Source organism: Rosa chinensis, chromosome 6, assembly GCF_002994745.2.
Source record: "Rosa chinensis cultivar Old Blush chromosome 6, RchiOBHm-V2, whole genome shotgun sequence".
Lineage (NCBI taxonomy): Eukaryota > Viridiplantae > Streptophyta > Magnoliopsida > Rosales > Rosaceae > Rosa > Rosa chinensis.
The window spans coordinates 62758517-62771462 of NC_037093.1; the positions used below are offsets into that span (position 1 = coordinate 62758517).

The following is a 12946-nucleotide window of genomic DNA, read 5'->3' on the forward strand; positions in this document are numbered from 1 at the left end:
GAATTTTTTCATGGTTTTGTTACCCTATTGATCGATATATGCCCATATGAGCATATTTACGATTCTTTATTAATATGCTAAATTGAAGTAACACATAAGTTTTTCTATATTTATCATTCATCTTACATCTCAAAATTTATTCAACATGATTTAAGGATCTTTCAATTTCAGCATTAGTACAAGAAATATTACACCTAAATTTTATTAATTATACTGATATATATATTTTTTTGGGCAAAAGATTGTGTTATTTTTAGAGGACGACTAGAAACATTAGTTAATAAAGTTTGACCCTCCTAAGAGAGATTTTTGGCTATGCCACTGGTTCGTATCATGTAACAATGGAAATATCCACAACTTATACCCCATGTTTCCACTTACCCTACGAAACATGAACATCGATTAAGGCAACTAATTCATAATCTTTTTCTTATAAATGACTGTCAATTAGAGATTCTCAGTTTGTATCTCTTAGTAAATTAATCTTTCGTTATTAATTAGTCAAATCAAACAAGTTTTATACACACGATTTGAATCGGATGAACCACTTAATTTTTGTAGATTACTATATATCAAATTCTAAGCTTAAATTCTACAATATTTAATATAATACGAGTTTGTTCACCGACAGCTAGCCCTTTCTACCATCAAAATCGATGCTTTGATGCTCGCTATAAACTTGATCCTTCCCTAATTTGGATACATGCTGTGGAAATTCTTATACTCGGGATAATACCAAATAGAGCTCCTAGGTTCCCTTTGTTGCACCTATACAGATGGCTTGTGCCCTTCCCCAATTTGGATACATGCTGTGGAAATTCTTATACTCGAGATAACACCAAATATAGCTCGTAGGTTCCCTTTGTTGCACCTAAGCAGATGGCTTCTACCGCAAGACCGGCCAAAACAAAGAACAAAACTTTCAACTTCACTGCAAAAAGAAGTCGTAGAGAATAATCATAAGGCAGAGGACAGCACAAGAGCATAGTTCCAATATAAGACAGCATGCAAAGCACATTTGATCTGCATAGCCACGACATGCCGTATATCTAACATTCTAACCAGTGACCACATTACATGATTACATAACATGTTCTCCTAGCTAGTAGCTACTTCAAACACTTCTCGTTAGGACTAAAATACAAAAACAAGATGAAAATTTATATAAATTTACAAAAAAATCATCTAAATTCCAATATGAAAACAACATTGCATCAATAATTTCAAGATATTGATAGATAACCATCTCATGTGAGAAGATTGGTCGAGCGACCTATCAAGGAACTCCATGTCTAGCTATCAAATCTCAATTTCCACCAATTTGTAGTTAGCATGCTCGAGGGGTCTTTGAGGTCGTGCGCCCTGTTACGGGGAAGTGTCTGGTTTTACTTGAATACTCTCATGAATCTCGGATTCTCGGTCTGAATATTAAATGGTGTGTGCTTTACTAACTCACTAATACAATCAAAGTGTTTTGTTACCTCACATCTAATAAAAACGAAATATCTCTTAATAATTTAAACGTTGAATGTACCTTCTTTTTTAACCTGTAATTTTTTGATCGACCGGTCAATCAAAAGTCAACTCTTTACTGGTGCAAAGGTTCAACTTCCATATTCGTAAGACAAACACAGTAGTTAATATCCATAAACCAAAAGAAATAAAATAATAAAAAACCTAAAAGAAAACAAATAAATAGCAATTAATTTCTCAAGAAACGATGGAAAGACCCACCATAGTTCCATAGACCTCCCGCTTTGCCATCCTTAGTAGTTATTAGACATCTCGGATCCCTCTCCCACCACCACTCTAGCTCTCTCTCTTTCTCTCTCTTTTCCATATGAAAAAGAGAGCTAGCTGAGCTAGCTAGTTGCTAACCACCTTGCTCTGCAATATCCTCTCCCTCTGTTTTGATCTGCTTTTCTTTATGGCTCTTCTCACTTTCCAACCAGAGGCCACAGAGCCCAAGAAGAAGAAGAAACAAGTCCAACCACAACCACCACCACCATCAAAACGCAGCCACCAAAAGCACTCCTCAAAAAAGCAGCAGCCACCTCCACAAAAGCCACCCTCCTCCTCATGGGACCATTTCAAGAACCTCCTCACCTGCAAGCAGATCGAGGGGTCGAGAGTCCACGACCCGTCCAAAAATGCAATCGGCTACTCCAAGCTCGGGTCCTCTTGCGGCTCCATATGCAGCTTCAGAGACGTTGTTCACGGCAACACTACTAGCCGGGTTGTTCACAGAGCCGATAACTCGCCGGACAGTAGCTCGCTGGGTCAGGAAACCGGGTTGCTCAGTCGGAAAGTTACAATCCGGTCCGAGTCAGGGTCAGGTACTAGATCCAACCGCGGTGGCGGTGCTGCTTATACGTCATCTAATTCGTCTAGAGGGCTGCAATTCAGAAAGCTCTCCGGGTGTTACGAGTGCCATTACATCGTTGACCCTAGCAGGTCTATATTTATTTATTTCATATAAACTAATTACTATAAGTTTGCAATTATTTATTCCATGATTCATGGGAGTTCACTAGTTCATACATAGCTAGAAAAATGGGTAATTAACTACATGGTTATGTTAATTAGGTACCCAGTTCCAAGGTCTACTATCTGTGCTTGCCCTCAGTGCGGAGAGATCTTCCCCAAATTGGAGAGCTTGGAACTTCACCAATCAATTCGCCATGCTGGTACTTATTTCTAATCACATTAAATTGTTATTAATTTTGCCTGCTGTTTTATTGGCATTATAATTACCAGTCTATATTATCCTTGAAATTTTGTCTTCCGATTTCTTTTTTTGGGGTCTAAAAGATCATTTATGTTTGACATTGATTTTTAGCGCAACTCTAGCGTAGTCTTGTATGCAATAATAAAGACGGTCCCTTTGAAGAGTATAAACCACAGCTGTCCATGCACGAACAAAATAAATGACTCTGATATTGTAAGGTGGACTGTCTTAATTGGATATTTATACTACTACCCACCATCTATGAGTCCATGACGTTAATACAGTCACTGCCGACAGCCAGAAATTAATTTCTGGTGGGAGAGGCACATTGATACTTTTCGTATTTAAATTTGTAAATTGGAAAATAAATAATGTCTGAAATATCTGTTGCACAGTATCGGAGCTAGGCGTGGAAGATTCCGGCAGAAACATTGTGGAGATAATCTTCAAATCGAGCTGGCTGAAGAAGGACAGTCCCATTTGCAGGATCGAACGGATACTGAAGGTCCAGAACACGCAGCGGACCATCCAACGTTTCGAGGACTGCCGCGACGCAGTGAAAAACCGTGCCCTGAACAGCACTAGAAAGAATCCCAGGTGCGCCGCCGACGGCAACGAGCTGCTGCGGTTCCACTGCACCAGCATCTCGTGCACGCTCGGCGCGCGTGGCTCTACAAACCTCTGCGGCTCCATCCCGGGCTGCGGGGTCTGCACGACCATCCGGCACGGCTTCCAAGGCGGTGGAGGATTAGAAGTTGGCAAGGGAGTGCGCACCACTGCCAGCAGCGGTAGGGCCCACGACTCGTTGCATTGTACGGACGGGCGCAGGGCCATGCTGGTGTGCCGCGTGATTGCCGGCAGGGTCAGACGCATTGCGGACGATGCGGCGGCTGAGGAGGAGGCTGCTGCCACCGCATCAGCTGGTGGGTCGTACGATTCCGTCGCCGGATACGCCGGAGTGTACTCGAATCTCGAGGAGCTGGTTGTGTTTAATCCGAGGGCGATCCTCCCGTGTTTCGTAGTTATTTACAAAGCTCTTGACTCTTAGATAGATGCCCTAGTTTCTGTGCCAGTTGCTTACTATGTATTCATTTCAATACAAGATAGGATTTTTTTATCCCACCAAAAATGAAAAATCCTATATTGTATTTCATTGTTTAGGTGCCAGTAGTATCAACTAAATTAATTTCAGTGTGTTGGTGTATATACCATCTTTTCGGTCTAGTTTATTTGGTTTATCTAGCTCAACTGCTCGATCAACTGCAAGTGCATGTGTTTGTTAAACTGATTTATATTTTCTTGTTTTATGTAATCATTTATTTTAATTAGATATGAACACTGAAAACATTGAAGATTCTTTCATGTGAGGAAGAAGATGGCATAGGGTATCTACTATATCCAAGAATAGAGAGTAGTACTAGACTACTAGTAGACAGAGCAAATACGGCGAAGTTTGAAGTGGGAGTGGTTGCAGATAGCCAGAGGAAACGTAGGCATGCATTCATGTTCTGTCATCTTCAATGGTCTTTCACTGTCTAAATCGCACACACCTAATCCTCTTTATTTCGCAGGTGTGGGCTTCATATCGATCCCCATATGCATGAGAGGTCAGACTCTAGCATACGCAGGCACAACTTGATATATAATAATGCATTATAGGATTTTCTCCTAACTTGCTTTTCTTTCCCCTTTTTTCACCTGGGAATAATTCCAGGCAGAATAGAAGAAGAAAACACATGGTAAAATGATACCTGGTCAAAGTTAATCTGGCCTTTTGTTACAGCAGTTGCATGATGAGCTAGAGAAAAAGAAAGTAAAAAGGAAGGGAGAAATGAACACGTACGTTTGACTTTGACCAAACCGTTTCGCCTGCAATCACTAATTCACTGTATAGTTGACAGATGATGTATAATTGCATGCACATGCCTGCACTATTTTTCATCGTTTCTGGTGTTTTTGAACGAGGAGAAAGACCGATTATATATAATTAATTTCATGATAGAGAGATTATTAAGAGCACCGCCGTGTACTTGCATCAACATAAATGAATGGTTAGATTGCATTAAATACACTTTTTGTTAATTAAAAATAAAGTTGATAATAACTATCAAGGGTTGAGATTATTTTATAAGTGTTGGGTCACTTATACCGTCGGTGCATAGAATAATTTCCATTCATGATAATGTATAATGTATTTTGCAGCATATAGTATTGTTATGGATAGATAGAGCATATAATTAGAATAAAGAAGTCTCCTAATGAAAATCTTACACGTAAAACTGTTAAATAACTAGTAATTAAACCATTCTAGTCTTGCTTATACTTGGTGATAATTAGCAGACACTGAGAATCAGAATCTTATAGGTAATTGGTTCAATTAGAAGACAGCTAAAGTCTATACTCTGTAGCATGCATTGACTAGTTGATAAATCATCATTATTGATTTATTGATCGTCTACCGATCGTTGTCTTTCTACTCGTCAACTAAGTACTCCTCTAATTTATTCAACATAATTATACATGGAGAAATTGTCTGGGGGATAAGAGAGACAAACCGTAGCCAACAAATTAATGTTTCATTAATATCGGTTGGGGAGAGTATCCTCTCCTGAGCTACTTTTCCACTTGAGCTACCTGAGTTTTGAAGGAGATAAAGACACGTGGCATTATCAGATCTAATGGTCTACATTACAACTGAAATGTTTTTTTTCTCTCTCTTTTTGGTTTGAATTTCTCTCTCCTTTAGGTTTTGTCTTCTCCCCAAAAATCTTTGCCCCCTTCTCCTGATCTTTTCTTCCTTCCTTCCGTTCTCGTTCTCTGCCGATATCTCTTATAGTTTATTTTTTCTTTTCTTCTGTTCTTTTCCTTCTCTGATACAAAGCTCAAATATTTTTCCCTATCAATCTATCACAGTCAACAACCTAAAGTTACAGTGAAGAGTTTTCATGACTTGGGTAGTGGGTTGATCGCTCAACAACATGATAAATCAAGTTGCTATGTTATCCTTTTCCTTCATTGGAAATCATTCAAATAATTAGATTAATACCCAAATTGATTGATGATTTGATGGGTGTGGCTGACTCATTTGAGGTGCGTGTTGTTCGTACCTAATTGCTGCAAAAACCTCAGGATTTAGGGCTTTGCATTGGAGCCCTCTAGCTTTCCCTGCTAAAATTCCTAGCTGGGCTTTTGTTCTTGATCTTGTTACTGAGAAAAGGTTTTTGGTTTTTTGCGATTTGGTTGTGATTTTATGAGGTGTGATAATCACACTACTTAAGTTTTTGACCGTTTTGAGAGAAAAGAGTGTTCTGGGTTTGTTCTCATTTGACAATTGCAAAGGAAGATTTGTTGCCCAAAATTGGTTCTTAACCTGGGATCAGCTTGATATCAGCTAAAGAAAAAATATGAGAGAGAGAGAGAGAGGGAGGGAGGGACGAAGAGAAGATAACAAGGGGACAAAGGATACAAAAACAGGTGGCCGTGAACGTAAAGAGAGAGGAAAGTGAAAAAGGAGAATTATAAACCATTAGATCTGGTATTGCCACATGTCTTCATCTCCTTTAAAGCTCAGGCAGCTCAGGTGGAAAAGTAGCTCAGGAGAGGATCCTCTCCCTATTGGTTGAGAACTTGAGATTGTGTGTTTATATCTCTGAACAGGTACGTCTTTTATTTAAAAAAAGAAAAAAACAAACAAAAAAGGGTACTTATTGATAAGATAGGCATAAGTACCCATCTAAAATTAATTCAATCAAACATATTAATGCTATAGGAAAATAAGTACACATTGTCTAAGACCGACCAATTTAACTCTAAGGTGCTTAAAAAAGTTGTTTAGTGCATAATTTAAGTAGCAACTTTCTCTGTTACTAGGTTTGACGTTCTGACGAAGTGGTGTTAACTTAGTGGTTAGAGCACCCAATACCTAAGATCCAGGTCATAGGTTCTAGTCACCATGGGGGTAGGAGTGAAATCCTCTTATCATTTTTTTTTTAATAAAAATAAAAAATTAAAAAAAAAAAAGTTTGACGTTCTCAACTTTTTCTGTTATTAATTAGTGTTGCCTCTGAAAATCACCTCTACCTATACAGCCGAGGGATCAAGGAACAAATGTCCTTCTCAATAAATAGATGTGGAGCGTGCTAGCAGACGGCCAAAAGGCCAAGTGTGCGATTGTAGGTGTAATGGATGTAGATCTGACTTATCAAGCAATTGTTAGCTGAGGAAGGAACTTATTCTCGGCTGTGGTTCGATGCCTCTAGATTAAGGACTTGGTGGCTGAAGGTAGGGTGAGTTAGGTACGATCGTGAGAGTATGAGTAAATATAAGATTAATAGTTACTATGCGACTACGAACAGTAAATAGCACGATCAAACAAGTAAAGCATAAAGACAATAAGGAGCAAACAAAAGATAATAACAACGAAACTAAAAACTGGAATGGCTGCAAATTATTAACTATTAATTGTTTGAAAGAAAACAAAGAGAACAATTCAAAATCGATACTAGGCTACAGGACAGGTAAAGTAACTGAGATTGTAACTAGCAGAGCAAATAAACTAAGGAAACAGACGGAAATTCTACCTAAGCAAAAGGTAAGACGAAATAAGAAAAGCTTGATGGCTTGAGTTTCTGGAGTTGTGTGTGTTGTCTTCTATCGATGCTTCTATTTATATCGGCTGCTTTGCGATTTGATGTGATCTCTTGACTCTTTGAACTTGAGTGGAATTCAGCTTCCTCTTGGCTCAGTGACTCTAACTTGATTCGGCTTCAATACTTATCGTCGGCTAACTTAACGCTAGACTCTATCTGGATTGTGTTACATCCCGAACCTAGAAATTTCGATTTACTCTTTATTTGAGATATAATTGTTGGATACTTTCTTTTTAACCGTTATGAATGATTTAGTGGCCCTAAAAATTGACTTTTTGTTCGGGTCAAAATTTAAGAAAATGTTCTTCACGAAAGTTGTAGGGGACGTTAAACCGAGCGCGGGCATATGTGGTTCGCAAAAATCGGACTTCGTATGCGAGAGTTATGGCCGAAATTGTAAAGTTACTGTTCATGGTAACTTTTTGATAAAAGTGGAAAGTTACCCGGGTGGGTTTCCATTTCCGGAAACCACCCCAACTCTTTCTCTCTCCTCTCCCCCGATCTCTCTTCCTCCGGTTCGGCCCTTCTCCCTCTTCCATCAATTCCGGCGATTCCGGCCACCATCCGGCGTGCAACCGGTCACCACAGGGGCGCCTCAACCCGCTTGTGATACCAGTGACCTGGGTTTGGGGAGTTTTGGCCGGAAAAGCTCGATTTCACGCCGGGAAGGTAAGGTTGCAGTTTTGGGGATTTTGCCGATTTCCGGCCATTCCGGCCACCTCCGGCCACCATATTCACATCGAAGGTTCGGTTTTTGCAGGAGATCATTTTGCCTAAGGTCTTGCTTCTCAATTTGCCGTGTAGAGGTGGAATCGATCGAACCCGATTCTAGGGTTCTTGAGCTTTTCTGGAAAATTTTCACCGGTTCGATTCGGCCACTTAGAGGTAAAATTGATCAATGTTGTAGTTGAGAAGTTGATTGGGTCTGTTGAGATGATGTTGTTGCCGGAATTTGGTGGTCATCGGAGAAGGTCGCCGCCGGCGCGTGGGCCACTGTAGGTAGCGCGTGGTGGCGCGTAGAGCTGTGTTTTAATTGTCGTTTTAATCCCACATACCCCATAATGATTGTAGAATGTAATACTTGAAGTTTGGTGGAAATCGGAGGAATTAGGAATTGAGTTTAAATTGATTAATTAACGATTACGTGGTTTCGATCGCCGGAATTCTTTCGAATTCAATCTAGAATTTATTTATCGATGAATGAATATTGATGGAGTGTTAAGGGTGGATGTTGTAGAGTGTTGAGGAGTCGGATTTTAGGAAGAGGGATGTTTTGAATTTCCAATTATAAGTATCGTAAAGTTAAAGTTCCGTCCTGTGAATTATATATTTATGATTGTTATTCGTACAGGACGAGAGGAGTCTCCATACGAGGAAAATACCGAGCGACATCAGGATTGAGCATATATTGTGAGTGGACTTTTATTTGCAAAAGAATGATGCATGCATTTATTTAATCGGTTCCGAAGTTATAATTTATTTATCAATTTACTTTCTCGAGCATATGATTATTTTCGGAAACAGTTTTGGTTAATTGATTTATTTGATGGTTTTATGGCGTGCGGGGTCACGTCATTGGATTATGCTTATTTTCCTTTATTTATTTATCTCCGATGGGATTCCCGGATTTATACTATTTATATTTTATTTATATTCGGTAAATTGAGATTTTTATGAGATTCAAGGAAATTAATCTTTATATTTATTTATATTCCTTTTATTTTGAAGATGAGATTATCTTGGCGTGTGGGACACGTCATTGGGAATTCATTTACGAGAATTGGGGAAGTTTTATGGATTTATACGGTTTTCGGATTTTCTGTTGCCATACTTGGGTGACTTATCATTGCTAGCATTGATTTTCCGCCTTTGTGGCGCGGTGATGGGATCACCGTAGCCCTCCGCCTTTGTGGCGCAGGTTACTGTCTTTGTGACAGTAATCTGTAGCCCGGTATCCTATCGCTACACTTAGTGGCGTAAGGGTATATTACGGGAGTCATGGGAGTATTTTTAGCCTGGGAGGCTATCACCCAAGCCTGGGAGGCTCACTTGTATGGCTATCGTCTTCCCCTACTCTTTATATTATTTTCGACTAGCGGGGCTAGTCCGATTTATTTTAGCCAGCGGGGCTGGTTCTTTTTCGTTGAGTATCGGAGTTTCCACATTTTCTTTTATTCGATTGTGACTAGCGGGGCTAGTCGGCTTTCATGAGTGGAACTCCTTTTGTTTTACTTTCGTTAATCCTTGCATGCATCGGGATTTGTAAAGAAATAAATGTGGGAAAGTATAAAATACATTTGGTTTTAAATTGTTTATTTTTGTCCACTCACGCTAACGTTTTTACGTACTTTCCCCTGGGCCCTTCGGTTTCAAATGCCCAGTTTTCAGTGTTGCTGCTCGGCGTCCTGAAGTGAGCCATAGTGACCGCATCCGCTTCCGTCATCATATTTTGTAGGTTATTTATTTAGCCTACTGTACTCTGTGTTAAACTTATATTCCTAGAATGCTCTGATTACTAAGGGATATGTGACCCAAACTTGTACGAATTATATTGGAGGTCTATGACCTAACTTTGGTGATTGTAGTAACTTATACCTTTTGGAGATTATGTTTGATGCTGTTAGTTTTTGAGATGGGATTGGTAGAATTTGGGAGCAGGGTGACTCCAGGAGTTGTGGCTGGATTATTAGAAGTGAATTTTGTTTTCCGCAGGATTTTGGGTTATCCATTTTTGAGGGAGGTTATGCCGAAATTTTTGGTAAATCTCCTTTAAAGGTGGGTCCCGCAGGACCACTTCGGATTTCAGGGTGGAATTCGGGGTGAGTCCTGTCAGATTGGCTCTGATGGTCGTCATCAACGGCTGTAATTAATCTTGAAGTAGGCTATCTTGGATTGAACTCTCCTTATTGGCTGACATGAACTTCAAGTCGACTGAAATACTACTTGATTAAATTTCATGTTTATCGCTTATCGGCCTCTCTGACAATCGGCCATTATCTTTCTAAGTTGAGTTCGGGTTGGAAACCAATTAGAGTATTGGCCAATGGGCTTTTAGACAATAAACCAATGACTACGGGCCGACCGATAACCAAAGGCCTAGCTTCGTCTGCCTCTCTGACCATCGGCCATTATCTTTCTAAGTTGAGTTCGGGTTGGAAACTAATTAGAGTATTGGCCAATGAGCTTTTAGACAATAAACCAATGACTATGGGCCGGCCGATAACCAAAGGCCTAGCTTCGTCTGACTCAACTTGGACCAACTGACATGTCCACTCATTCACCGGCCACCATTTCCAGCTACCGGCCCAAATTACTTGTGGAGCGGCTCATTGTAATTAGAAATCACTCAATAACTATATGCACATTAGCTATGTCCGAGTGGCCATGCAAATGTGGGTACAAACAATTAGTCGTCACAATTTCTTGTATTTTGTCTTATTTTTTTCAATTATGAGTGGGAATTCTCTTGCATTTCTGTGTATATAACCTAGGCATTTCACTCCATTAACCGGACTAATTTCACATCTGGATGCTGTTCTGATACTTGCTAGCTGGCTAGGGTTTCATTAGCCAAAAAAAAAAAAAAAGAGCTTGCTAGGGTTTCAATTTCTGGAATTAGCTCCAGGTTATGGTATAGCAGTTATGTTAATTGATTACTTTTGTAAATGTCAGCCGCTTAAGCCCATTGCCTAACCTGTCAAATGGCTATGGTCCACCGGAGATAAGTCTTGGTTAAATTTCTGTTTAGTTTTCTCTTGATTAGGTGAGGTCTTGTTCCAAGCCTATAAGCATATAATAGATGAGTTTGTCCAAAAGCCCATCCATAATATTTGTCTTTATAGTTATGGAGTAGGCTGCAATGAACCAATGGATTTGTAGACCAAAGGGGGCCCCACTGATGTGGCTAGTTATCATCCTCACAACTTGATTACTTTTTGTTGACTGGTAATGAGACGTTAACTGTAATTCTAGTTTTGTTGACTGGTAATGGGACGTTAACTGTAATTCCCGTTCCGTCATGGTGAAAGCAGCAGGGGTTAATGGTATTTTGGCATCTGGGATGAGGTTTACAGTTAGGTTGGCATCAAAACCATGAAAACTTGTCTGGTTTGGGCGTTTGGCAGCTCCTCCCTTGGGCTTCAGACGGGGTCAGAAGTGAATTACGAATCAGACCAATTTGCGAATCGAGCGACCTTCCCATGCAATGATGTGGTGGTGATTGGTGAACCTCTCGAACACAATCAGGGGTGCCAGGCTTGGCTCAATAGTCATCCCACAAGCAGGTTACTCTTTGCTTTGCTTTATCAGTCTCCTATTTTCCAAGCTTTCAGTCCAAAAGACCTGGGCTTTGTTCACCACTTAGTTTTTGACTACTTTATCCATCTGAAATTGTTATCATTTCGATTTCTTACTTATTTTTTTTGGGATGCCTGATATATGGGCTTGGTCTTATTTGCACAAATTTTGAGCTATTGGCATGGATGTTTCGATTGCTTAATCAAGTTCGATTATTTTTATTATGGTATTTGAAATGATGAACTGAAAGGGGTTATGGGCTCTGCTCATCTATGTGATAAACAGTGTTGTATAGAAATTTGAATTAGAAAGCTGGCAGCGTGTATGTGCTTGAGTTGATGGTAGGAAAGATTGAATCTTTTGTGAGATGTATGATATTAAAGTTTAAGGTTCTTAAACACTTGGTTTGAGGAATTGGTGTTTGCTTCTTCAGTTTTTTTTTTTTAAGGCTAATTTTGGCTTAGATAGTATGGGTAAGTTCCAATTATGGAGATCTCAAGAGTTGAAGAGAAATTCGGTACTAAGCCATTTCAGTGCCCTGTTAAAATTTCTTGCAGCTGGTTACCTAAACTCAGTATATGGCTGAGAGTTCAGTTCTTGATGCACAGTTAGCCTTACTTGATGCCCTCCATTAGCCTTTCTGTTTGCAGTATATTATTAATTGTTGTACTATGGCCTGATGACTCCAGCATTTTTTTAGGAAACATGTTAACATAGACCAATGCCCAATTCACTTATGAAGCAGCTATTGAATTTACTGTTACTTATGAATGACGAAATTTTTTGTGATGCAGAAACTGTAGATTCATTTCACCTTCTCCCTCCCACAGAAAACTATGTTCCTCTATTCAAGGATGCATGGAGATTTTGGTGACTGTCTATTTGATTTCTTGTCCCACTATTGCAAAACTTGAGAAATTTGTATACCTTTATTCTATTACCATTCAAATTTTGGCTCCCATTATTGGGGCTTCTGAGAAATCAAACATTGACTTGAGAGATGAAATGCAAGAATTTGAGTCTCCTTTTAGTAGAAGTCATTGATGTACTGCAATTGGAAGTTAGAACTAGTAATCTCCTTTCATTGATGATTTATTGAACTATGTACAAACTAACATTGTGAACTTACAAAGGGGCCTCATTCAATTTTGAGCAAATAGTGTCATATGTACAATTGACAGTTGAGGAAATTTAAAAGCTAATAGTGAACACTTAATCTAGTTCATAACTAAAAGTACAATGGCAAGTACAATGGCTAGCAGATTAATCCCAA

At 39.4% G+C, this 12946-nt stretch overlaps 1 protein-coding gene across 1 annotated transcript; it reads left to right on the forward strand.

Annotated features, from left to right (window-relative positions):
• Positions 1-1734: 1734 nt before the first annotated feature.
• LOC112174543 lies at positions 1735-3952 on the forward strand. The gene is made up of 3 exons (XM_024312329.2): positions 1735-2454; positions 2587-2687; positions 3124-3952. Exons 1-3 carry the CDS (start codon positions 1928-1930, stop codon positions 3774-3776), a joined length of 1281 nt encoding a protein of 426 aa, XP_024168097.1. The 5' UTR covers positions 1735-1927; the 3' UTR covers positions 3777-3952.
• The last annotated feature ends 8994 nt before the right edge of the window (positions 3953-12946 follow it).